We start from the raw sequence: 27584 nt of genomic DNA on the forward strand, positions 1-27584 counted from the left end.
GAGGTTCCATTCTGTCTGCCATGTTGTTGTTGTTTGAGGGGAAAAAACTACACAACACTTCTGCAAGAGATCACTTGGAGGCCTGAGGTGAGGGGCCACCAATATGCAGGTGGCACGCTGCTCTGCCTCTCACTTCCAACTGCTTGTCCCAGTAGGTTGTGAAACTCTTCAGCCGCTGCTCAAGAGGTGGCTTGGGGATGAATGAGAAGAAGCTTGAAGCTTAATCTAGACAAGATGGAGGTTCTGTGGGAGAGGAAACTGGTAAATCTGGGGGGAGGTTTACAACTAGCCTTGGACAGGATTGCACGTCCCCTGAAGGACGGAATTCACATCTTAGGGGTCTTCACAGGGTTCTGTCTGTGGAAGCACGGCTAGAGGCACTGCTAGGAGTGACTTGTTAGCTGAGGCTGCTACCCTAGTGATCCACGCACTAGTGACATACAGGTTAAACTGAATACAGCTGGGAAACTTTAACTTGGGCAGAACGCACATGTTGATGAGGATAGGACAGCTGGAGCATGTAACACTGATTTTGTACTAGTTGCCAGTCTGCACTGTGCTGGGTTTGGAGCTTTAAAGCCCTAGAACAGTCAACCTCAGCTTGGTACACAGCAGATGTTGGAGAACTCCAACTACTCAGCATGGCCAGTGCCCAGGGATGGTGTCTGTTATAACACAAAACATCTGGAGGGCACCAGGGTTGGAGAAAGATGTCTAAGACAGCTAATAAGTCAGTAGACAAATGCTTTTTTTAATAGTCATCTAAGCTGGCTAGTTTTCCCCACATATTGTGGAGGAGAACTCCATCTGAGACTTCCATAACTACCGTATTTTTCGCTCTATAAGACGCACCAGACCACAAGACGCACCTAGTTTTTGGAGGAGGAAAACAGGGGGGAAAAAATATTCTGAATCTCAGAAGCCAGAACAGCAAGAAGGATCGCTGCGCAGTGAAAGCAGCAATCCCTCTTGCTGTTCTGGCTTCTGGGATAGCTGAACAGCCTGCATTCGCTCCATAAGACGCACACACATTTCCCCTTACTTTTTAGAAGGGAAAAAGTGAGTCTTATAGAGCAAAAAATACGGTATATAGTCTTGACTCAAAGGGCTGCAGCACGCGCCACATTCGCAAGCATACACCAAGACGCGCCTGATAAAAATCTGTCCCGCTTTTGTTACCATAAAGTAGAAACATAGGGTATGGACAAAAAGCTGTTTTCTAAGTTTCATGTCACCTTGCAAAGTTAACCAACTTTGCAAAGTGTGAAGCAATACAATGAAACCAGATGGAGTGGGGGGGAAAGCAAGAGAATAGAGAAAAATTTGGAAAAGTGTGAACATGAAGCCTTTAAAACTGCCTGGCTAGTTGCCTTTAAATGTTAAGAACACTTGTGTCCCTTCTAGGTGTGAACAGATTCTTGAATTAGAAAGAGAGTTCTAGAATGGTAACTGAGTGTAAAAATGGAGTTCAGATATTGATGTCATTGAAATCTACAATTTCCAGTACCCAAACAGGAAAGAAAATAAAGATGAAAAAAAAGACTTTGAAATGGGGAACATCAATATGTTAAGCAGCTGAAAAAATGTTACAAAAATATATTGGTATTGCATTCTGCATACATAGAGAGATTTTGATAATGTAGAAGCTAAATCTGGGTCCCTGTAAATTAAATAGACGCACAAACAAAAACTGAATGTTGCAGGCAGTGCAGCTGTACTGGTAGGATCCTCTGCTGAAAGTTGAGACACATGAGGTATAGTCCCAAATATTATTGAAATTCATGGAACTTGAGTGATTAATAGCATTCTCAAGTCCCTTCCGTTTCTGCAGGTCTTGAGGTCAGTTCCCATACTCCACAAACTCTACAGGTTAGCAGAAACATTAGCATTAGGCAACCACCAATCTTTTAGCAATGTGTGTTTTAGACATCAGTGTTATTTAAAACATGCATTTAATCTGATTATATTTTGCCTTGGGGAAACCGCACACAATCACGGGCAGTGTGAATTGCCCTCAGTGCCCTAACTTTTATTGGATTCTTCCCCCCTTGATTTGGATTCTAATTCCAATGCAGACACCAATTTGCATTGCAAAAGCTGCATTTTTTCTTTAAGACCTCTCTTTGGCTGCTTCCATTGTTAACAATATGGCTCAGAATTGCTTTCTGTCTGTCCACACAGCAAGGACCTCTAGGCCAATTTTTCTATGGAGGCACCTCTATGCTGCTATCATATACATAATAAGGAGACTAGGGGTGACTCCACTGTTTCTTATATAATGGTTCAATAGCTATAATGATGCGCTTTAAGCAAAATCTACAGTAAGCCACTGGATGGAAGTACGGAACTATTCTGGTAATGCTCCAAGGCACTGCTTTCTTTGGCATCTTTTTGTCAATCGAATAGTTATGGCATTGACAGAATGCAAGTTACCTCCTGGCCTTCTAATCCTGATCCAATCTCCCGCTTATAGATGAGAATACACCCTCCCTTCATTCAGGTTTTGTGTTGCTATAGATACAGGATTCCTCTCCCACAGGCTGCATTTCAGATACAACCTTCAAGACCCATTAAGCCAGCGCTTCTGCTGCTGTTCAACCATAGCGTTTATTGTTAAACAGTGTCCTTCAGTACACAGCATCCCAAATCTCCTTAGAGAGAACTAAGCTCAATTGTGTGCTGAAGTGAAATGGGAGGGTTTAAAGAAGAGATTTGGAGAGGGAGACCCTGACCCTGAGTGCTCACGTCCTGGTAAATATAATGAGAAGGAGGATACTCAGTACCAACAGGATTCAGCTTTGGAATCTTAATTTCAAAAGCATGATGGAAATGGGCTAATATAAGGAAGAGATGAAGAAAGACGTACAGGTTTACTTGTAATCTTATCTAGCTAAAAGCCAGGATCTTGAATAGTGCAGGGAGGGAATAAGGGATTAGCTAAAGGTAGAGTATTTTCTTTCTTTCTTTCTCTCCATTTTCAAAATATTAAAAGTGTTATTTAAAAAATTCAAATAAAAGAGGGAAAGAAGGTGGCAGCAGAGTAAGAGAGAGAGAGAGAAAGAGAAGAGAGAGAAAGGAGGCAACAGTACAAAGCTGCAAAGTGGACAGGATAGACTACAGTAGGTATCAGTGGAGAATAAATTCTCAAGTGATAAATTTCTATCCACTATATGTACATAAAGCCCAACCCCTGTAAGGAATATATCACATTATCATTCTAATACTAGCAAGTTGAGCAAAGTCAAGAAGGCTGACGACTGTGGGGCAACAAGACATGCTGAATTTTGCAACTTTCAAATTCCCAAAATGAGAGGTGCTGAAAAGTTGTAATGTGACTTGTGAATTCAATATAAAATGGTACTTTTTAACTGTGTACTTATTTTTCTCACCAAAGAAACCCCAAGAAATTTAATCCTGCCACACCTAGGAGTCAAATAAAACAGCCGCATGATGCAGTGGTACGACTTCCCAACGTCCTCTGCAATGCTTGCATTTTTATTTTTTTACTGTCTCCACTGTTTTAATCAGGTTGTTAAGATATGCTGTTTTGTTACTGTAATTGTTTTTACTGGTTGTTAACCATCCCAATAGTATATTAACTAAAGGGCAGTATGAATGCAGGTGTGCGCACATGCACACAAAATAGAATAAATATTTGTGAGACAATTCCAAGACTCATGCTTGAGTTTCCAGTGGTGAAGTGCAGCTGATGTGAAACAAGATATACTAGCAGCTGTCTCCTACTCTTGAAATAGGCCAGAAATCCCCTTCCTTCCCATTTGCTTTCTCCTGAAGCAGATGAAAATGGCTCCTCTGAAGCATTTACACTGCCTGGGAGCAGATTCTCCCACCCCCTAATCAAGACCATTTCAAGTACTGCAAGCTAGATGTGATTAGGCTGCGTATATGTTTCAGTAACAGCACTCAGACGGCCAAGAAGGTATTTTGTGTAACTGGTCTCCTGCTGGGCAAATGGCTGCTCAGTTGACCTCTGAAGAATCCTCTCCAAGCTGGCAATTGGGAGTGGCAAAAGCTGTGTTGCAAAGAAGGATGATCAACCAGCCTCTACAGACTCATTGTCATTGGGCAAGGGGCAGTCTGCCCTTACAAGCAAAGGTGAGGGAGGACTGTTCTCTCTCTCTCTCTCGCATCCTCCATTTCATCCATCATGGATGTTTCCTTCATTCCAGCAATTTAAGACAGGGCTATTAGCGTACCCCAGCTTAGTCCTGTGGTTTTTAAACTTTCTTTTGCCTTGGCTTAAGCTTTCCCAAGACAGAATGTGAGTTTCCTCAGGCCTAATTCATATGTTGCCTATATAAGAGAAGAATCAAGAGTAACACATGATAATTTGGGGGATCTAAGGGTGCAATTCAACAGGTGCAAGGGTGGCAGGGAGGAGAGAAAAATATTTAGAGTCACTAGTACTTCTTCCCTGGCTTCTACTGATGTGTGAATGCTCCTTCATATGGGGGTATAACTTCCAATCCAAAGCTATTGTCTCCAAAACTTACTAGCCGATTAAAGCAATGCATTGCATTGGCTTCCTATTTGCTTCCATGACCAACTCAAGGTGCTGGTGCTGACTTCCAAAGCTGTAAACAATTTGGGACCCAAATATCTGAAGCAGCATGTCTACCCATCCTAGCATCCTTGTGCATGAAGATCTTCAAACAAGACCCCCTTCTACAAGTAATCATTAGTTGGTCGAGTACATTGTGTAGATTTCAAGGGACAGTGTTGATGCTCTCTGCAAGGAAGCTCTACTGATGCTGATGCTACAACATTTTCATTGTCAGGTTAAGACATTTTGATTTACTCAGGCATTTAAAAAAATATTGCACGGCACCCTGGAATTCACTAGGTCAACAACAGGCTAGATTTAAAAAAAAAAAAATTATCCTCCTTTCTGTAAAGTATAACTTCAGTGTTCCCCCTTTTTTGTTCTGTGTTTTCTTTCCCAGCCCAAATATTATTTGTTCATTTCCAACCCCTACTTCTAGTTTAGCATTCATTTCACAATTTGACTTTTCTTGTCCTTCTGTTTCCTACTGCTTTGCCTGAGCTTCCTGGATACATAATTACATTTTTAAAAAGCCGGACAACATTTTGGATTCTACCGTCTACTGAACCATTGAGTCTCCACTGTTCCAAATTGCACTGTTTCCCCATCAGAGGCAACATCAGATAATGTGGAACTAAATATGAACTAGTGTTTCTAAAGAAGCTTCCTGCTAGAGTTCTCCTCTCCCCCACCCAAAACTTGCAAAAGGATGTTGCCAGAGCATAAGAGGGAAATGGTGCTCTCCAAGATCTCTCAACCTTGGTTTGCGCCAAGAGAATCCTTGGCACGAATGGGAGGGAGGAAAGATCCCTTTTCAAGCAAACATTAGCTCTTCCATAACTCTGCAATGTCATTCATGTTGCTTAAGGGCAGAAGTTTATGGAATGCTGCTCACACCAGGCTGCAAATGAGCTTTCACAGTGCAAGTGATAGAAAAGAAATGTTTAAAAGGATTAAACTGGAAGCTGGAGGAGGAGGGGCTACTCTTATGCAAATGAGTGGAGGTTGGAAGACAGCCCAGCGGGTCAGCCAAGGAATGGCATGCCTCTGCAGATGAAAGGACTATTAAGACTTTAGACCTGCTAGTCTTTAATGTTAAGAGTGTAGTGCAAATAATTCATCCATTAATGTAAGGCATGTGGAACTTCTTGAGGTTTATCAGGTTAGATCACTGATCTGGCTTGACTGCAAGGAGAAACAAACTTCCCCCTCTCAACACAGTGGCTATGATAAAGTGGAAGAGGTTATCAGCAGGAAAGTACATCTGGCAGGAGCAGCCAGGTAGTGCCATGGAGCCAACCTCCTGACGCCAGGATTGCAGTTTACGTGATGGCAAGGTCAGAGGGAACCACTGGAGCCAATACAGCATATTCACCGGTGCTACTACACATCCAGCCCCAGCTCCACACTGTCCCGGTGAGGTGCAGAGACACCAGTCTGCGAAAGGAAACTTTGCAGAAATGCCTCATCGCATCAGCCACCCTGACCTTTGGAGAGGCTATGGTTGCAAGGCAGAATTACATAGCCAGAGCTCTGTAAGTAGTAGGCAGAAACATTTTAAAACAGATTCTGATTGTCAAGCTACTATAGATTGACTAGCTGAGGAAACAGATCCAGTATTGTTACGGAGAATCCAGGCTAGGGATTGCACCAGCTCGTGAGGGGATGGGTGGCATCGACTGAATTAAGCAAAACAGAATGAGCAGAAGAGCAGAAATTGGGGTTGGGGTGGGGGAGAGAGAAATACAATCTGGGAAAGTGTTTGAGGATGTGGGAAGGTGTACAATGCCAGATATAAATCAGAATTGACTAAATTCTGTTTGCAAAGTTGGATCAGCCCAAGTGTGGGAGAGTAGAGAGAAGGATGGGAGTTCCTCTGGGACACAAGCAAAGCTGGCTCAGGCCTAGGCAGCTTTCTCTGGCTTTCATAAGCAAATTTCTTTGGAAATGCTCATAAAACATAGCAGAGTCCCCTTGGGTAGCTTTGGCAGAGCAGCGGAGGAAGGAGGGGATGTTGATCCTGCACAGAACAATTTCACACAGCTGAAGAGAAAGAGAAACAGGAAAAAAGGAAAGCGGATAAACACAACGGCAGAAAGAGGATCAGGACTGCTTCCAAGGCCACAGGAGCGCCATGAACACACACTTCGTACATTCCAATAAAGCAAGGAAGCAGCACGAAACAACGGGAATGACTGGGGCGCCGTTTCACCAAAGGAGCTGTGTGATGGGAGGGGAAGACCCAGAATGGACACCTTTTGTGCAGAGAGGGTAACATGTGATCTCCTCTCAGATACATGCACAGTTGAGGCCAAACGTGCATAAGAGGCAAACAGGGAATTTCTGCTGCGTTTCCCCAAAGCAGCCTTCTCAAAAGATAACTATATTCCAAAGACTCACCGAAGTGTTTTGGCACTGGATGCTGGTGCTGTTAAAGCGCAGGGCAGTGACACGCTGGGATGTGCCAGGGATATGGAAGATGCACTCGTAATTGCGCTGTCCAGACTGTGGCTGTGGCAGGTTTTTGGCAGTCAAAGTGATGGGCTTCACCACACCCACAGGGATATATATCTGGGTAGATGGAAGGATCTGCGGGCAGTCCTGCGAGAGAGGTGGAGGAAAAACAGTCAGCATTAAGATCTTCAAATTCAGGTTGTCATGATTAGCCACAGATCATAGCCTCAAGTAGCACACAGCACAAAGACTTTACCCCACACATAAGAATTCTGCAAGAATAAATTGAGCACGCATAAAATATGCTCCTCAACCAGGTGATAAGAATTGGCTAAAGGCTGACCACCAATCAGATATATTCTCAATAGAAGCTTCTTGCTCCTATCAATCCACCTTAGCTAATGAGTCTTCCAGTTGATTGTCCTCAGATTCTGATGTTCTAAAATCTCTGTCAATTAATCTCCTCTTCATATACCTTGCCTTCTATATACCTTGCCAAAGGGAATTCATGTACAGTATTAGACGACTACCTGCCCAACTTCCTCAAGCCCTTTCATAGTTCCAAACCATGGTAAGTGCTGTGTTAAAAGTGATCTGTCACTCAGTTTCCCCAGTCTATGTAAACATTATATTCAGACCTCAGAATAGATGTAAACAGTTCATACGCTATTATGGCTGTGTTCAGATGAACTCAAGTAAACACTAGGTATTTCTGAAGAGGTTATTCACAAAAGCCTTTCATACTTCTGTACTGTTATTTCAGAGTCTGCATTCAGAGCATACCCAAGCAGCTACATAATTCACATATAAAAAATAATAATACAGATCATAAAACAGATTAAAGCATAAAGTCCTGCCTTAAGTGAACGAAGAAGTTAGTGGAGATTGCAATATTGGTATACACCCAGTCATAACGTCATTGGGCAGGTGTGGACACAAACCCCATCAATAGGACCACCTGAGTCAATAGTGACAATGTTGAGTGTGGGGTCTAAAGAAGGTTTCTGTTTTCAACCAAACACACACAGAAACTCTCTTCAAATGTCTGCACTAAATGCACGAAGATCAAAAGAAGAGCCAATGCACCCTAGCGCACTGGGAGTGATGCTAACATGGCTCAGGACCACAATACCTGAATGATGAACCTATCCATACCCAACTGAGGCCCTTCTTTGTGGGCCTCCTCCACAAGAGGTTGAGGGCGGCAGCACAAGAATGATCCTTTTGATCACTACGGTGAGTGACCTACAGTGGCCGGTGAGGCCTACCAAGCCATGCTGTTTCTGACGTGTTTGAATGGCTGAAGGAGGCTCTTCTGAGATGCCTCCTCCGGAGCAGCCGCAGGATCCCGGGAGCCGCAGCTCCGGCGGAGAGTGGGATGACAACTTTGGGTATGGCCTGTTTCCCAAGAGGAGCCATGGAGGCGGTAAAAAGCAGCAGTCCATGCTCTATAAGGCTGTCTTCACCAGCTGATGCTGCAGATCGCCCTGGAAAGCAGTCCAAATGCTAAACTGCTACTTGATGCTATGAAGAATACTGGCTGCACTATTTTCAAAGACCGACACTTCTCATGTGAAGAGTGTGATGGGTGTGTCAGTGGAGGATTTGATTCTTCAAATCAAACTGTGCCAAAACAATATTCATCACCAGTCTCATATGACCAGAGTGGTTGCACATGAGCTTCTCCATGCTTTTGATCACTGTCGTGCACATGTGGACTGGTTCAATAAGATCAGGCATTTAGCTTGCTCAGAGATTCAAGCTGTTAATCTTAGTGGCGATTGCTCCCTCCTAAATGAAATAATCCGGTTTAAATTTGGATTGAAGCAGCATCAGCAGACCTGCGTAAAATACAGAGCTGTTTGCTCCATCTTGGCTGTTCGGAACATCAGCAAAGAGATGGATGAGAAAGCTGTGGATGAAGTCTTTGAATCGTGTTTGAACCATTGAGGTCACGAGCCGTTTGACAGAGTGCCTCACAGCAGATTAGATGCAAAATATGCACATAGAGATTTCCAAAACCGTGACCGGTACTATGCAAAATTTTAGCCAAAAACTTTTCATTTCTAGCTACAACATTTGGGGACAATTTTCAAAAGATTAATTGTGAAGATAACCAGAAGTCCACAAACAACAAAGAATATTCATGTTGTCGAATTCCTGTTCTGTGTTTTGTTTGGTGTACAAATTGGTTTAGCAGCCCCCCCCCACACACATAAAAGTTTATGTGAGTATTCTACTGGAAATTAATTTTGCAAATGCTTTGGTTCTCATCCTTGGTTTAATAAATGCTGTTTCATTAAAAAGAGAGAGAGAGAGAGAGAGAGAGAGAGAGAGAGAGAATGCTCATTTTCTGCAATGTTCTCCCCAGGGAGCTTCAGCTGGCTCCTTCATTATACATTTTTAGGTGGCAGGTGAAAAGGTTCTTCTTCAACCAGGCCTTGGGCTGATTAACATCTGATGCCCTTTTAAATATGCTGTGGGAGGGATTCTTGGTTTGTTTTTATTTTGTTTTTATATTGGTGTGTTTTTTATACTGTATTTTTATTTTGTGAACCACCCCGAGATCTACAAATGAAGGGTGGTATACAATTACTACTACTACTACTACTACTACTACTACTACTACCACTACCACCACCACTACTACTACCTTTATCCCCATTTTAAGTCCTCATGCCATTCCAGATAGAGGGGAAAGGGTGTTTTGTCAGGTGAGATGATAGCACTTCAGAAGTGAAATTCCCTTCCACTTGTAGTGTGATTGGCATCATTGTTGCTTATTTTTCAGCACCAGGTAAAAAAGTGTATGTTCACTCCAGCCTTTGTTGGGGATTGAATCAATTTGCCAGCTGTAAAGGGATTGCTTTCTGCATTGTTGCATGATGCTTTCATTTGATGCTTTCCCTGTTTTATGCGATTTTACTGTTTTGTGAAATTAATGGATATCCTTACTTTATTCTGCGACCTGCCCTGACATCAGCACTTGACGAAGGGGGGAGGGACACAAACTGAAATAATAAATAAGTAAACAAGCCCAAGCTGCAGAGCACCAAGCTGGCTCATGAAGCCTTGCAAACCAAATGATAGCTCTGACTGCAGCTCTCTCAGCATGCCTGACCTAGAAAACTGGCCCTATCCTAGTGTAAAGAAATCACCTCCAGGATTTCAATGAAGCCAATAATCAATCATGATGAACTTCTCAGAGCAGCATCCAGCCCTGCTAACCGTACTCACTAGTATCTCCCATGCTCCTTTATCTGCAAGGTCCCCACTAATCACTGGCAACCAATCGCTGTATCAGCCCCATCTCTGGAGGCAAAGGGGCATGCATGATGGAAAGGTTGCAGCTGCACCTGACAGAGGCTGGGTTTATTTGCTGACCCAGCCAAGAGCTCAGCTAGCACCTGAGTCATGGCATAACCTTCGCAGTCTCCTTCAGCGAGTGGCTGTTCAGCACCCCAGCAAAGCAGACACATAAAACTCTCTACAGCATCCCTTGCTGCTCTCAAGAGGACAACCCTGACCTCCCCAAAGCCAGGTTGCAGAGCACAGGGAGAGAATAAAAATAAACAGGACCAGGCAAGAAAACAGCCCTGCATCCCAGGAGGGTACCACTTTGGCAACAATAGCCTGATGCAATCCCCAGGTGATTCAAACTGGGCCTGGGGGGGGGGGGAGGCATCCCTGCTTTAAATAACAGGGAAAGGGTGGAGAATAACATGTTTTGAAGCGCTAGGATCAGAAACTTTGCTCAGGAGCCTGCAAACACATTCACCAGAGACTCCAACAGGGGGCGGACCAGCTCTTTCCCCCAGCCCAACTTACCAGCACCAATTCCAGTAAGCAAACTTGTAATAGAGGCAGGAACAGCAGAAGTGGGTGTGTCTATTCCAGGAACAGTTTCCAACTACACAAAAACAGGACACCTCAAACTTATTTATGGGAGCTCATTAACCCTTGAACAATACTTGCTTTGCTCGCTGGATTAAACCACAAAGTCAAAGCAGTACAGGAGATACATACCCACACCTTGAGGTTTCAAGTTCTCTTGGGGTTTTGAGGTTCCAAGAAGGTGAGTTGCACCAACTTTCCCCCCAAGATTCCATGATTTCACTGACATACAGAAAATAACACCCACATAGCTCTTTGTCCTCAAATTCACTAATTCTGGGGCGTCCTGGGCAAACAGATTAAGTGCACATACCTAAATACCATAGCCCAAAACACAGAGTGCCTGAAAGCACACACCCAGCACACACCACAAAACGTGGGTGCACGGCAAATGGAGGACATGAGCTAAGAGCCTCTCTCCCAAAACATGCACACATTTTGCTGACTGGCTTTTTGAAACAGACCCTGTTCAATCCTGCTACGTCACATGTTTGGCGTCTACAGGGAGCCGTGTGTCATCCAGCAACAATTTTGCCCCGCTCAAAAACAGGAAACACCTGGTGCTAAGGAGCCTTTCCTAAAGAGTCTCATGGCTCCACACTCGTGATGCTGGGCTGGGAGCTACACAGCAGAAATGGCTCTGACACTGGCCAGGCCTTTCCCAGCTGTTCCCTCTTCCGGAGCAGCCAATTCCAAGGACTAATGAGAACGCTCCCTTACCCATACTCCACACGTCTGTCATCTCCTTAGCCAGGTCTGCATATTTTCAGCATGTACGTTCATGGATACTGCAAGCAACGGAATTTGGAACTAATTCTGAGCGCATAGGATGCCAGTCTCCAGTTCGAAAAGCAAGCTGTCAGGCCATATTATTTCAGAGATAAATAGGAAAGCCTCTACATCACATCTGCTGAGGTCTCTTCTCGGAAGTCCCTCATTTTAAAGGACATCCCTGATTTAGCAAAATTGCACCTGCGTGAAACAGCTGAGAAGATGGGAGGGCTCTGCCCTGTGCAAAAAACTAATCCACAACTTTTGGAGTCTGTGGTTAACAGATCTCTGAGTGAACAGGAGTTTGCAAGAGAAGAACATTTTTAAAAAGTGAAAAGTGGGGTGTCCTTTTAGGGGATCATGGAAAGGTATCCTTAGGAATCAGAGTTCTCTACCCATGCTCAGCATCCCCTGTCTTTCCCTTATTGCTAAATAATGCCAAACAACTCTTACATTTCTTGTCCACAATCAAAACCCTTGCCAAAATTTCTGTAAGTGAAAACATGCGAATGAGCTCAGTTAACTTGCATAATAGGCTTCTGAATACTAATATTTACTCAGAGTAGACCTAACAGACCTAAGCTAGTAATGGCTATTAATGGGCCTATTTTGAGTAAATGTTAGTTAAGCACAACCCATGAAATCCATTATTCCAAAATTGTGATTGAATGATAGGAACTTTCAGGCTGCAATCTTATGTAAATTTACAAGGGAGTCAGCGCCAGTGAACCAATAAGAGGCTTGCCTCAGATACATGCATAGGATTGTGCTCTCCACTGCTCACCTATGGGGGGAACCAGAGTAAAGGAGAGCTGAACAGACTCAGTGGTGAAATTCTCCACAGTAAGCATCTGCCTTCAAAGCACGTGCTCATCTATTCAACATCAAACACTCCCCCACCCTACTTTCAACCTCCTCAAATCATGCTTTTAATTAGGAGATCATTTTGCTATAATAGCCAATCACATTCCGTTGTCATGCAAAAGTCTTAATTTTTTAAAAAAATTGAAATTTGGGAAATTCAGTACAGAACAGCAATTATTTTTAAAAATGAAGAATCTGTGGAATTAGGAAATGAAGAAGAACGTTCCTGGATGACTTCACATGAGCATGTTTTAACTTTCCCATAGGCAGCAAGAAAAACCTTCTACGTACTGCTGCTTGCTATCTGTTTTTGTTCCCAGCAGAAATTTGAGAGACAATGAATGAGAAACTATTAAAAAAATGGGTTAACAGCCTGTGTGGGCGCTGCACTAAAGGATTTTTCCATTACACCTGTCTGGCCAAAACCCACAAGACACAGACAAGCTTGCAATTTAGGCAGACCAAGGCTTGCCTAAAATAGCTCCAAGGATTAATCTAACATGCAGAAAAGAATAGTAGGATGCAAAGGGTAGGATGCATCTCTGGCCCCAGCCCATCCCAAAACGTAAGCAGGAGGCACTGAAAAGGGGAGTGTGTTGGCATCCTCACCACATTCAGAGGTCCCTCTTTAACCACTTCTCTGTGGAAGCCACATGAAAACAAGCTGAGTAAAAGCCAAGGCCTGTTTGTTCCACCCAGAGCAGTGGGCCAATAAGAACATCAAGTCCAATGGCATTTTGTCTGTTCTGCTTCCCTCCAAACCAAGAAGCGCAGAGGCAGTATCCAAAGAGGAAGGAAGCAGGTTCGGAGGAGGCTTCTCCAAACATCATGCAATTGGCTGAGGAGGAATAAAAATTTAACACAATGTGATGAAAATCTTCAGCTGCTGATTGCTGCATATCACACTTCTGTTAAAGACAATGGAGGTGATCAGGCTGTTACTCCCACCCCGCTGCCCATTGGGCAAGTTCAGCTGAGCATGAGCAGACATAAGGTGTTCACAGCTTAAAACACAGCTAGGTTGTGCTTTTTCTCAACTTGGATCAGAGTTGTTTTAGGGGGAAACACATCAAAATGCAGTATTTCTCAAGAAAAAACAGGACAGATGAAGGATAGATGTGTGTGAACACCGCTTCCCCAACCAGCAGTGGGAGCACACTGGATTCAGAGTAAATGGTAATGTGCATACAGCCACAGTCATGCACTGATCACTGCTTCAGCCACATAAGGTTTAGAATTACATCTGCCAAGGCTGCTTGCTTGCTTGCTATTTCGTCCCTGAGTTGAGTCTTTTTGAAAGACTTGGGCCATACATGCTGCCCCAGCTTAGAAGAAAAAGGATTAAATCACCATATATGTTCTTCCAAGCAGTTACACCTGCTTGTTTTTGCATGCCACTATACCACTCACTACTACTACCATTCACAATATTCGCTATACCTTGGAAGACAGGAGTGCCTGGCGTGTTCTGGTCCATGAGGTCATGAAGAGTCGGACACGACTAAATGACTAAACAACAACAACATACCATTCACCTCTCTATATAGCTATATATCCCAACGCATCCCCTTTTGTATGCCTGTACCCTGTGGATACAGCTATGGCCCCTTTCCCCATTCCCTGAAGGGACAGGAGTAAGGATTTGGCTTTTTCTTTTCTTTTTTAGGGGAAGGATGCCGCCAACAGCTCTTACAAACTGCTTAAAAATGTGACACTATGCCACTCCTGCTAGCTGTGACTCCCCTTCCTGTTTCAGGTACTCCACATCCAGCAGCCAATAAATATGAACGCTCATCAACATGGGCAGAGTAAAAGAAACATAAATGCTTAATGGCGTTTTCTTTTTTTTTATATGCCATTCAAGGCTAAGGGCTTTTCAAAGTCTTTCGTTTCACAGCCTTTTGGTCTCACAGTTTACAGACATTGGAGTCTCCATACTGATGAGTGTCTGCTTGTTCCTCAAGCTTACTCCTTCAGCTCTTGGGGGTACAAAGGGATGCCCCGCTTGCCTTGCTCATCCATTTCTTCCCAGGTCAACAGGATCAGGCTCACCAGCAACAGCTTCTGCCTTTAATAACAGTTGACAGAGTTTGACCCGTCGTAAATAAGATAAATCCCTCTTTCCTCCCACGTAAGCAGCCCTTGCAAAAGAAATTGTGCTGCTGGTGGCTGGGTGCTGGATGAGTAACTGCCAATCTCCCATGGTTCCTTTTCCTGGAGGGCCCAAACTCCCAGAGATGATAAAGGGTGGGGTGGAGGGGAATTAATTGTTCGTTGCTGGAAGCTCGACCTCTTCGATGTGGAGCCCGACACTCATCAGCCTGGAGGGGCTGCGAGACAGGAGTCACAGTGGGAAATGACACAGGGAGAGAAGGAAGTGAAAAATACAGCTGAGGGCACCTCCGCTATGCCAGCACTCACAGCAAAAGATTAGAGCGGGATTCATCTAATGCAACACGGGAGCTGTCAAGCTGGCTGTAGCGCAGCACAGCACAAAACGCCTTGTCCAGAGTAATCCATGAAAGCAGAGGACCCAAAACAAACAAGTGCTAGGAGCTAATATGAGGCAGAGCCCAAAGGACATGACTGCTTCGTACTCAAAGCCAGAGAGGAATATGTGTTAGCTATGAGAATGCAGAATGGCTGGAAAGGTTTAAAATGAGATTAAAAAGTGCAAAGGAGTTTAGGGCAGACTGAAGGAGGAGGTCTGAGGAGAAAGATGAGAGATGTAGCTGCTGATACACACATTTTTAAAAAATGAGATAGAAGGACTCAAACCTCACTGGCAGAACTGTGAGGTTCTGGTGCAGTGAGGGGAAAGAGTTCTGGGTGTGTTCAGAGGTGCTCTTTTTATGAAACTCCAAGAAGGGTCTGTGGCCAAGCGTTGATGAGACCGGACTCAAACTTCTCAGAGAAAGGAAAGACGAGTACCTATTAAAAGGTGGGAACTGGCATTTATGGACCCAAAATAACTTAAATGTTTTAGCTTATCCTTGAAGGTGCTCAGCTTATAAAAAATAAGAGTTAAGGTTAAGAACTATAGTATATCTATATGACAAAAAGTTGTTTTATTTTTAAATAGAAGTATCAGGCACTGAAGAAGATTCTGTTGAAATGTCTTTAGCCAAACGGCTATTTAGGAGCATTCATTTCTATTGGTACTAATGGGCATTTGGCCTTCTTTAGATTTCTTCAGGGGTCATAACCTCTCCCCCCCCCCCCACCTCCTTTAAATATAACAGGACAGCTGGGAAATGCTTACAAATGAGGGAAGGGCAGTTGTGGTAGCATAATGTATTCTGTAAGCCCAGAGAAAAGGGAAAGGGGGTACTTTTAGGCAGCCAGTGAAACATGCCAAGTTAGTAGAATGCAACCTTTCTCCATTTCATTCTGGTCAAGATGTTAGATCCACTGTGGAGAAACTGTGGCCTTCCATATGTGGTTTGATTACAAGCTGCCATCATCCCTGGCCATGCTGTCTGTGGTTGATGGGGGTTGGGAGTCCAGTCATATCTGGAGGGCCATGGGTTTCCCATCTCTGTGCTGAATTGTGAAGTTTTGCTTACTGGGAAGAGAAGAGGGGTTTCCTTTGCTTGAATTGCCAAGTGTGTCACCTAGATTTCTTTGTCACTTAGTGGGATCAACAAGATCCATTTTTTAAAAAAAACTCACTTTATAAACTGTGGGTTATAAACCTTCAACCAGCAGGTTAAACCTGGTCCTTGGAAGTCTCTCACTGGTCCTGCTTCACACACACACACACACACACACACACACACACTGTGTTTTTGTCGGGCTAGGATGTTTCTGAATTCTGGTTGTTCCTGTTGCTTGTATGGTTAGAGAGGGATGTGTAAGTGTGTGTAGGTACTAGCCTACTACACAATGGTAACATTTGCATCAAATGTTCCACCTACTTTTGCCTCTAGCTCCACCCACCACCACTGGAATGTGGCCCTCAAAAGGTTTCCCAGAAGCAAATGTGGCCCTTGGGCTGAAAATGGTTTCCCCACTCCTGACTTATAACGGCTCCCTCCACCAGAGTGGAGGGCAATTGCTTCCAAATGGTTTCAATCTGTATTCTGACACACACAATCTAGAAGGGCGTCCTTATTTCTCTGCTGCGGCAAAAAAGAAACAGAACGGCGGCAGCGAGGTCTGCTGGCATCTTAAAGGGCAAGAGCCACAGAGTGGTGTGAGCTCTCTAGGGATTAGACACAGGAGTCCTTTGTGACCCACCAAGTCCTTTTGAAGAACACAAGTCCTTTTGCATTCTGCTGACAGGGCTGAATAGCAAAATGCCTCTTAAGATACTGTGCCACTGTTTATGGTCTGTCCATAGTGCTTTCTGTGGAGGCAGAGGTGGATTTTATGGTCATCTGAGCCTGCCAAGGGCACACTCATTTTCACAATAGGAGTTAGATATGAATTTCAGTATTTTCCAAATACGGTTTGCCGGATGGCAACATAGCTACGTGTTCTCAGTTTGCCCTTGGTTCAATGAAACTAAGGGGTGGTTTTTCTCCCCTCATCCCACCCCACAAAAGGCAGGAAACTGTTTGAAATAGTGCATGCTGCCTAACCTATGAAGGAAGGTGATAATTTACAAGGCAGAAACCACAAAAATAGCCCTGTCGTTTATCAGGGACATCACATAGTGGCCTTTGGAACCACCAAAAGAAGGTGTCTGAAAGGTCACCTAACTGCAGCTGCAGTTGTTGACATCAAGGCTCTGCAAATCCATCCTGCATCCTCTCTTTGTCCATAGTTCCCCCTTTGTACATCTTGGTTGGGGTCATATATTTAACACACCCTAACCTCTAAGTGAAACAGTTCTGAGCATCACAGGTAGCTATGAACTACTTTCTCTAGACAGAGTGTTTCATGTTTCAACATGTCTCATCAACCACCATTTTAGATTTAGCCTCCAATTTGAAAGCAGATCTCACAATCAGAATAGTAACATATCTAAATTAGCTACAAATGCCTGTTATGATCAAGTACCATGCTACCCTTTAATGAAACAACTATAACATGGCACTTGCCTTGAGCCAGGTTTGGCTAAGGCTTAACTCTCAGGTATGTTCTCAGTGCCATGATTCGTCACTAGAACATGTGGAGAACATAATATCATACATGAATCTATGCTCTTCACATGAAACTCATTGTATGAATTGTATGAAAACATACATTTCACTCATTGTTCAGTTATTAACCCCAGTGCCCACATGTCTAGAATCAGAGGGGAACGAGGCCTGCCTTCTAGGAAGACTTTATCTCCAGCAGCAATATGATTAAAAATTAAGCCCTGATAAGTTGATCAGAGCTCTCTACCAGATCACCTTTGACTCCAAATGCACCAAAGTTCTCTATATGCATTCAACTATATTTTAGAGAGCCCTCTACAACTTCATTTTATTTAAATGCTCATAATGATGATAATGATGATGATGATGCCTTCCCAAAAAGGCAAAAGCCCCTGAGATAATCAACCAAGTAGAAGGATGGATGGAACTGTTTTGGACAGGCAGTAGAATTTAACTAAAACATTCAGCAGGTGTTCACAGAATGTCTTTAATTTCCAAAATAATTACAAACTGGGGTTTAAGTCTGTCTCAGAATACTTGTAAGTGTCACCCTGATCCTAAACATATGAGGCTGGCTGTGGTCAGCAAGTGGTGACAGAAAGGAACTCTGTACATGTTAGAAACAATTCTCTTTTTTACTTCTCTTTCTAACTTCATTCTTTCCAAGAACTAAACACTGGAATTGAAAACAGACTCCGGAACTACTCTACCTCAAATTATACCTCATTCCTGGGGAGTTATTTTCTTTCAACATGGGATGTCACACTGTACAGAGTTGACAGCCCCTGCCTTCACTACTCACCCAGCTCATAGTAGCTAGATAGACAACTAGCCACTGTGGAATAACAAGAATTGCTGCTATACAAGGAATCTTCAAAATGTGTAATCCTCCAGAGCAAATGTAAGAAAAGCCTGTAACTGGTTACTTTATTGGGAGGATGCATTACATTACATTACATTGTCTTAAAAAAACCTCATTGCAACAAAAAGGCACACAGTGAGATTGTTCTGTTGTCCTGAGTTCATTAGCCAGTGCACTGTATTATTTTAGCACTCCTTGCTCCTTTGCAATCTAAAAGCGAAACTCTGTCCTTGCCTCTAAGAATTGACACTCAGGATACAAATGCTCATTTCTGCAGGGCAGGTGATCTGTCCCTTGGAATCACTGATTCTCCTTGACAATTCAAACTCCACATCACATGAACCAAATCAGAAATGAAATAAAGTATGCATTTTAGGAAATGGCTAGTTTCCTCGGCTCTTACATTAAAGTCATCCTTAAGGACACTGGAGGATTCACTATATATACTGTGGAAATCTCCATGTGTCTCACCTGCAAGGTAGCTTAGAAAACAATTGAAAAATCTATCGCAATCATAACTCGGATTTACTGGAGGAACACTCAATCAATGCAGCAAAGAAGGAGTTAAAGATGTGCCTGAGGACTGAAATGACAGACTAATAAAGATAAGACAGGAAGAGGAAGGAAGGACCCCAGTGAGTGCAACAGTGACCTATCTGAAACAGACATTCTGGCCCGCAGGCTTCTCTCTTAATGGCTTGCAGACTGACTGTGCAACCAGGGTAAATCAAAAAAGGGTGAAGAAGCAAAATCCTCTTGGTGTGGAAGGATCTCTCTCCACTGAAGTTTCCAGAGCATCCCGCCATACAAAGGTCTCACAAGCCAGGCCCTTATCTTCTGAACAGCCTGGCTAACGTTTCCAGTCCAAGGGCCTCGCCGTCCCACTGCAAACCTTCTGGGGACCACTTGCCCAAGTTGGTGTGGCTGAAGTGTAAAGTGCACATGACTGAGGCCAGCTTGAAAATCTTATTAATGCATATGATTAACTGGAATTAATGTTTAAAACATTAATTGAAATTAATTCATTGCCCTGGTATGGTTTGTTACAGTCACCAAAAACTAATACTGCTTGACTTTAATGGTCTGTAGCAATTATTATTCTCCCCCACAGCACCACCTTTAAACATTAATGAATTAATTGTCATTGCTCCCCCTGCCTGGGGCATAAGGAGAAGGGTGGAATGGCAACCACTTCAGTACAATTGATAGTCTACAATTCCCTTTATAAAGCACCATCTGTAGGGGCCCTGTTCTACTACCTTTGAACTGAAATTCTCCTCTTTCTCTGAACATCAGCCTTTGGGTTTGAAGCTTAAAAGCCTCTCCATGAGGTGACAACACCTCCCCCATTTCACTGTGTTGCAGCTCTCCCTCTCACTGGTGACCATTGTTCAAATTTCCTCCCCATCATGGTCCTGGGCTGAGAGTCATGAGGAGGAAAACGGCACCTTCCTTACTAATGCACCATTGAGAACCTCTGCATAACACTGTCCTCAGTGATGCTCATAGCAGTGATATCATCCAAGCACTTACAGAAATCTCCAAGAGCTCCAGAAGCATTTGTTGCAGCAGAAAGCAGCAACAGCTCAATGCAGAGACCCTAGAAAACTGTAGGGCCCTTTGTAATCCCTACAAAGCCCAGCCACTGACAGTTACATGCCCTGTATTGCTCTCATTATGCCTTTAATTTTTGTTACCGCCACTGAAAGCAAAATGTCTTGGGAGGCCTTAGGGGCCATATCTGGACCAGGGACTGCAAGTATGTCACCAGTATGACAAACCATAGTTTACAGCTAGAATGAGTCTTGGGCTCATACACTCTCCCTTCTCCTTTCATGTGGAGAGCAGGAGGCCCCTGGCAGCATTTACAGTGGAACCTTGGTTCTCAAACTTAATTCATTTTGGAAGTCCATTCAATTCCCGAAATGTTTGAAAACGAAAGAAGGAGCAGCTTCCAATTGGTGCAGGCTCCCCAGAAACAATAGCTGACAGCCACATTGGACGTTCGACTTCCAAAAAAAGTTCAAAAGCCGGAACATTTACTTTTGGGTTTTCAGTGTTCGGGAGCTGATTTCTTCATCAACTAAAGGGTTCAAGAACCAAGGTTCCACTGTACTTTCATTTTCAATGAATTTTGGCTCATCATTGCATGTGAACAAGGTATTCTGGTTCATAACAAACTCTGAACAGTTTCAAAGCAAGATAACTTCAAACCATGAATTGTGAAGCTGGCTTGCTAAACTAACTAGAGTTTGTTATAAACCATGACTCTTGGTTCACAGGCAACAGCGCACTAAGATTAACTGAAACTAAAGCCACACTGCTGAAAGCTCTCCTCTCAACCATGTAGCAAGTAAAAAGAGTTGGTGCTAGGAGTAAGGTTATGTGACGTGTGAGCCCAAGGCTTGCCCAAGTTCGTTCCAGCTCATGCAAGTAATGGCACAACGTGACTTGCTAACCTGTTCTCTGTATCAGATTTAAGGAAGTTTTGTGATGCTATTCTAAGCACACTTAGTAGTGCATTGGGAAGTAATGGGACTTGCTTCCATAAAGGGTCAAGACGCTTGATTAACATGGAGAGTAGGTTAAGGTCTGTCTTCTTTTGCTCCACTAAATGCCTGTCCAGCCTTTCCTTTACAACTTCAAAATGGAGAAAATTCCACCAAGTTTCCAAGACAGTTTCTTACACTGTGGAATTTCAGCCAGGCAGGTCTTCCTAAAGATTAGCCAAAATACTTTTAAACCATTACTTCTTATACTATCACAGACGGAACAATTCACAGAAGTGGACAGAATGAACAATTATTTGTTCTTTTTCTCCCCCAATGAAGCCTGTTAACTTTTTTCCACACCTCCAAGCCTTTTCTCCGATCTTGTTCCATAGCTAAACATACTAAGGTCCTTCAAGCAGCTGAAGGAGGAGGAGAGGACAGAGGGTGAAGAAAGAGCTGTGAATGGAGGGAGACACCTTCCCCTCCTCTGGACCCCCTGGGAAACACAACAAACCTGCTGCACCTGGAACTGGGTGTGGAGAGTGCAGCTGAATGAGACATAGCTGAGGAAGTAGCATGCACCTTGATACCTGCCCATAAAAAGCAAGTGCAGAGTGAGAAACTAGGGTGATCGTCATGGTTTCCAGGAACTTTTCTCATTGTGAGACTTCTGTGGGTGAGCTGAGCATTTGTCTGGACCCTGGGTGAGAATCCAGGGGGCTGAGAAGGAAAATGAATTGATACTGACTGAGATATATCAGTAACTTTGTATTAATGTGATGTTTTAATATGTAACTGTGCATTTGTAATATTTTGTTTAAGATGTCTATTGTTGCTTCAGTATTCTGTACGTCACTTGGAGATACTTTTAATATATTAAGCAGTATGGAAAGTAAATAAGCAATCAAAAAAAGCAATCAACTTTCCCCGTATAACCTGCCTTTTATATTCTCTCTTACCCTTGTGGTTCTCTTAAATCATTTTCCACATTTTTGAACAGTGATGCCCAGAACAAAGCCCCATATACAAATTACCACAGTACAAAACAGGGTGGTGTTATTTTTTACTACCTGGGCCTTGGATCAGATGCTTTTAAATGGTACAGGTCTTTTTGTATGTAGCATTGTTATGAAAAAAGGGATGGGGGGAGAAACGAGAGGATCCACAATACAGAGTTGCAAAGGCAGTCTTGGTAACTTACCTCAGACATGTTGACACGCCCTTCCAGAAAGGAACAGTCAGCGGCATTGTGGGTACAAATATGACGATATTTACACCAATGGCAAGGAAAGAATCCATTCACACAGGACAGGCAACTGCAAGAAAAAGAGGTCAAATCAGCATAAATATTTCTGGAACTATCCCATGTAACAATTCAATACTTCCGTTGCTGTTGCTGTTTAAGATACAGGATCCCCAGAGTTCCATGTACAATAAATATTGAGAGCATTTATCCCCAAGTCCAGTGCAACGTTTCACGAGCAAGACGGAGGCAGGGACAGCTTAACAGTACATGGGAACACTAGACAAAGATGAGAAATGAAAAGCTTGCATTGTCCAACACAGTTGGAGAGAAGGTTTTACAGAGCTGAAGAGTGGATTTACAAGTACAGTGGTGCCTCGCAAGACGAAATTAATTCGTTCCGCGAGTCTCTTCGTCTAGCGGTTTTTTCGTCTTGCGAAGCAACCCTATTAGCGGATTAGCGGATTAGCGCTATTAGCGGTTTAGCGGCTATTAGCGGCTATTAAAGGCTTAAGGGATTAGCGGATTAGCTGCTAAAAGGCTATTAGCGGTTTAGCGGCTTAGAAAAAGGGGGTGGGGAGCGGAAAAAAATCTCAAGACTCGCAAGACATTTTCGTCTTGCGAAGCAAGCCCATAGGGAAATTCATCCTGCGAAGCGCATCGAAAAACGGAAAACCCTTTCGTCTAGCGGGTTTTCCATCTTGCGAGGCATTCGTCTTGCGGGGCACCACTGTATTTGGATATGGACATACCATACCATAAGCATTATGATGCCCAGAAGCATTTCTCTAAAAGCACCCAACGTTTTTTCCAGCAAAACGTTCAGGATGAGCCACAATGTGGAGCCAGGAGGATACAGGGCAGACTAGAATTTTGTGGGACTAAAACTCCCAGATCCACCAAATGGAGCCAGGTACAAAGCATGCACACTTAGGACTAGAGAATCCCGAGCCAAGAAATTTGTTCCGAGTACCATAAACAAACACTTCCCACACACGAATTGTTACTATTGTTAAACAACGGTGAGTCAGAAACCTTCAAATCACCCGGAAATCTACCAGAATATCATGTACTACCTTCTGCTCACCCCTGCCTTAGAGCCACAGTGAGGAACTGAGAGAAATATCAAAGATTTGGATGTCCCCTACTGGGTCATCCATGTCATACCCTGCAGCACTGTCTCCTCAGCATCATGCAGGAGCAGCTGAGGTCACTATTGAATCAAAGATGAGAGCATCCCTAGGACTGCGGCACCGCCTCCTACGCCTGCATAAACAGAACGTTACAAACGTCACAGCTTAATGCTCTCATTCCTTAATCCCTGTGCCAACCGCCTTCTCCTCCTCCCACATTAGGCCCCATAATGCATTCCATGTGGTCAAGTGTGCACCCCCTGTGACCTCTCCTCCTAACTTGGCAGCGCCAGGATCCTTTCCTCACCATCCATTTGCATGTGGGTTGAATCACAGACTTTGTGAGCTTTATTTTTGGATTCATGAAAGGCAATTTTAATGAACAGAAGGAAAAACAAAAGTCCTCCATTGCGGGAAGCAAAATCCTTGAGTCTTAAAGTCGAGTAATTCATAGGAAATTTATACAGCGAGCAAACGCTTGAGTCAGATTAACATTTTGGGACTGTAAATGTCTTTCATATGCTTATGCAGCCACATACTGCAACTCCCTTCTTTTACTTCCTCTCCTACCCACTCACACTGTTTGTGTGCGTATCATGTTCCTCCCTTCCCTCTGGTCACAAGTTTTGATCCGTGTATTTTCCTGGTGTTCTGATACATACAGTCTTCTCCTTCAATGCCTTGTTTATCTCCCATTTTCTCTAGTTTCTGACCTTGAACATCATTTCCTCAGTTCTTAAGGTCCTGCTCAGCAAATACTAAGAAGGGCCACGTTTTGAACTGTGCAGTGTTTGAAGCACCAGCATCATTGGCTATGTCAGCTGAGACACAAGTTAGCAATCTAACCAACCCCCTTTCCTCCAACATGGAACAGCAAGGCAACTTTTGGCAAAGTCTTCTCCTTTGGGGCTCCAGCTGTTCACACTGGAGAAGTTGGATTCAGGAGCTCTTCCCTTTTCAGTTGTATAGAGACAAACAGAGATTTCACCGTTTTGCTATTAAGGCAAAAATAGCCTTCTTCCTGATTGTGGTGGGAGAAGATTTTGCCGCTAAGCCCAAAACAACTTCATCTCTCCCTCTCCCACACAAAAACAAGAGAGACAGACAGACAGACAGACAGACTCTACCTCCCTTATTGGGGCATTCTCCTTCCTCTTTCAATAAGCCTTCTAAGTGGAGATTTTTATCTGTATTTTGCTCTGTATTGGATATGAAATAGTTTTTTATATATGCAATTGTTTTAACTGCTCCAATACATGCAATTTGTTTCATACATGCTTCTACTGCACTGTGAAATTGCTTCAAGATACTTAATAAGAAGCGATTCATAAATGAAATGAAATAACAGCAACAACAAATGTGATTACAATTGTGTGAAGGGGGGGTAGTTAAGGCCACACTAGCTGCCCCTGTCCCTTCGCTGTATCGTCATCACATAGTCTCACTGCCTTCCACAATACGTAGTGGGGGAACTTTATTACCTCACTGCTCATCCCTAACACTAGACCATTCACGAACAAATGATAGAGCACAGCTCACAATACCAACCATTGGAAGGCTTCACTTCTTATACCCCCTCCATTGAGAGAGATCTTCCTGTTTACTCCTACTCTTCCTGTTCCTTAACCAGTTACTGTCCATTAAGAGGACCCCTCCTCTTCTCCCATGACTGCTAAGCTTAGCAAGGAGTCTTTGGTGAGGGGCTTTATCACAAGCTTTTGGAAAGTCTAACTACGCAGTGTTGACCGGATCACCTCTATCTGTATGCTTTCTGAAACTCTCCCAAATAACTCTTAAAGGTCAGTGTGGCAGGACTTACCCTTGAAGAAGTCATGCTGGATTTGTTTCAGTAAGACCTGTTCTTCTATATACTTGTTAATTCTATCGTTAAATGCTTTCCACCAGCTTTCGTGGAACAGATGCTAAGCTAAGTGGCCTGTAGCTTCCAGGATCCCTTTCGCGCTGTGGACACTGTTCCCAGTCGGTTCAACAACAGTTCCAGGTCCTGGACCCCATTTAAAATTAAATCCAAGGTCACCAGCCTCCCTCTGATTGCTTCCATGACCCACTGTTCCAGGGCACAGTCATTCAGGATAGCTAGACAGGTTTCCTCTTTGTTATAACAACAAAATAATAACTAGAAGACTGCTTCTCCTGACTGTAACTCAGCCCACAGCTAATGTGCCCAGTCCACTTTATGTAGCTTTGTGGTGGTGAAATCAGTATGAGTTGAATTGCCAGTTGTGGATGTAGCAAGCACAGCTCTGATCAAACATGCACACCACACTTGGTTGTGTGAAACCTAGAAAAGCAGGTATGTGATACTCTTGTAGCACCAATAAAAAGCAGCAGCACACTTTTCCCACATCTACTTCTGGGACCTCAGTGACCCAATAACTTCTTGCTCTAGAGTTTCATGCTCTATTAACTACTCATGGCAACTTCTCATAGCCTAACACACATAAAGTATTAATAGGCTGCTTGCTGGAAATCATTTTCATGTTTCATTCACATCTTCACCCCCCCCCCCAAAAAAGCCATTTTAGTGGTACACACAAATAAATGTATTGAGACACTCCTAATGCAATCCATGTATTCCATGTATATGAAACGGATGTGCTTATCACCAGAGAAAAATATCAGAATAACTAGACTATTTGATGACAGACCATAGCACAAAGGAAGAGCACATACTTAAAATGCAGAAAGAGCCCAAAGATTTTAGGTGATGGAATGACCTCTGGAGAGCTGGAGTACAGTATGTTGGGCTAGATGGTGAACACGTCTGTCTTGGTACGAGGCAACTCCTTGTATTTCTATTATCAACTCAAGTTGCATCATTTTGAATAAAGACTGTCATTGCCTGGTTTAGCAGACAAGTCAAGAAGAATAAATATGGAAAAAGAGTGAACCATCCAACTCTGGGGCAAGGGATGAACAGTAATTAGAAAAGGCTGGATCTGTGTCTCACATCTACTTTATTTATTTTGGTTAGTCTGTACTCTGCCTTTCCATTCAGAGCTACCCAAGAACCTAGTGCTTTGTCCCAGTGTTAACCCCAATGCATAGTCCCTTGATTAAGCATCAGACCAGTAGGGAAATCTGTAGCAGCCAGAAAACAAGCTTCATGTCACCCATGAGAACAGAAATCTATGGTGAGGATCAGGCAAGGATAACAGAGACAAAATCTTAAAGTTAAGTTTCAACTGGCAGTGTCCTGAACAATGAAAAATACCTATGGGGTACCTAGCATTATGCCATATATCAAAACTACTGATCTTAATGCCAAGATTCTGTTAGTATCACTGGAATTCTCACATTCTTTGCAGGGAAAGAGGTGGCAACTTGTTCACCTCAAAATATGAATAACATATTCGTCACACATTCAACTCTGCATGCTACTGCCTCACGGAAGGATTAACATGCAACTTTAATACTATATCTGGAGATCTCCACAAGAACTGGCAACAATCCTTGGAATCATTCAATTTATCTGGGTGTAGAGGGAAAAAAAGATAATCATAAACTGCTTTGTGGGCATGCAACTTTAGAAACACTATATAAACAGGGTTATATCCAGCCAAGTTTTATTCAGAGCAGACCCACTGAAATTAATGAAGCTAAGTTAGTCATGCCTATTAACATCAATGGGTAGGGCTAGCATGGACTACAATCCATAATAAAGAAATAATTGTACCCATGTGGTTGGGCTTAATGCAACCGTGGTCCTCATGTGGTTGAGAGGGTAATCATGTGAAAATGAACATGCATCACCCGGCACCAAAATGATCTCAACCCTGTCATACCCTTTAGTCAACAAGACTGAATAATTCTAGGTGAAAAACAGGATATATCCTACTGATAAGAAGAAAGATGCAGTCAGCTCTTTCATATACAGAGGTAATTAGACTTCAGAGCTATATTACCATCTTTGAAATGATGAAGAGAAGCTCTTTCTGTTGGGGCTCTCTCATTAAGCAGACAGTAGTCCTATGCAGGTACCACTGCTGCACTAATTAATATCTGTCATTTGTTCTGAAAGTTTATCATTATATTTTTAAATAAATGTAAAAACAAACAAACTTGGAGCACAGCATGCCTCTGCTCAAAGGAAAAACAACTTTGAGCTCAGTTTATCGCCTCAAAGGGATCCAGTGAGATCCAGCGCACAATAAGAAGGCAGGCTCTTCAGTTTTCTGTTATGAGACTAACTTGTTTCA

The 27584-nt window shown here is 43.2% G+C and overlaps 1 protein-coding gene and 1 pseudogene across 7 annotated transcripts in view; one reads left to right on the top strand and one right to left on the bottom strand.

Moving 5' to 3' along the window:
- Positions 1-27584, bottom strand: part of PLXNA1 (plexin A1) — a 298111-nt gene that overhangs the window by 92572 nt on the left and 177955 nt on the right. For all 6 annotated transcript variants that reach the window (XM_083418456.1, XM_083418455.1, XM_083418458.1 and 3 more), the window contains exons 9-10: positions 22190-22304; positions 6965-7165 (exon numbers count right to left, since the gene is read on the bottom strand). In XM_083418456.1, coding sequence (XP_083274582.1) covers positions 6965-7165; positions 22190-22304 — 316 coding nt within the window. The remainder of the gene's footprint in view (positions 1-6964; positions 7166-22189; positions 22305-27584) is intronic.
- On the top strand, positions 8252-9324 carry LOC310667169 (mitochondrial inner membrane protease ATP23 homolog; annotated as a pseudogene). The gene has a single exon. The product of its transcript is annotated as a mitochondrial inner membrane protease ATP23 homolog (transcript).

The sequence above is a fragment of the Podarcis tiliguerta genome, assembly GCF_965153285.1.
Source record: "Podarcis tiliguerta genome assembly, chromosome: 2".
NCBI lineage: Eukaryota > Metazoa > Chordata > Lepidosauria > Squamata > Lacertidae > Podarcis > Podarcis tiliguerta.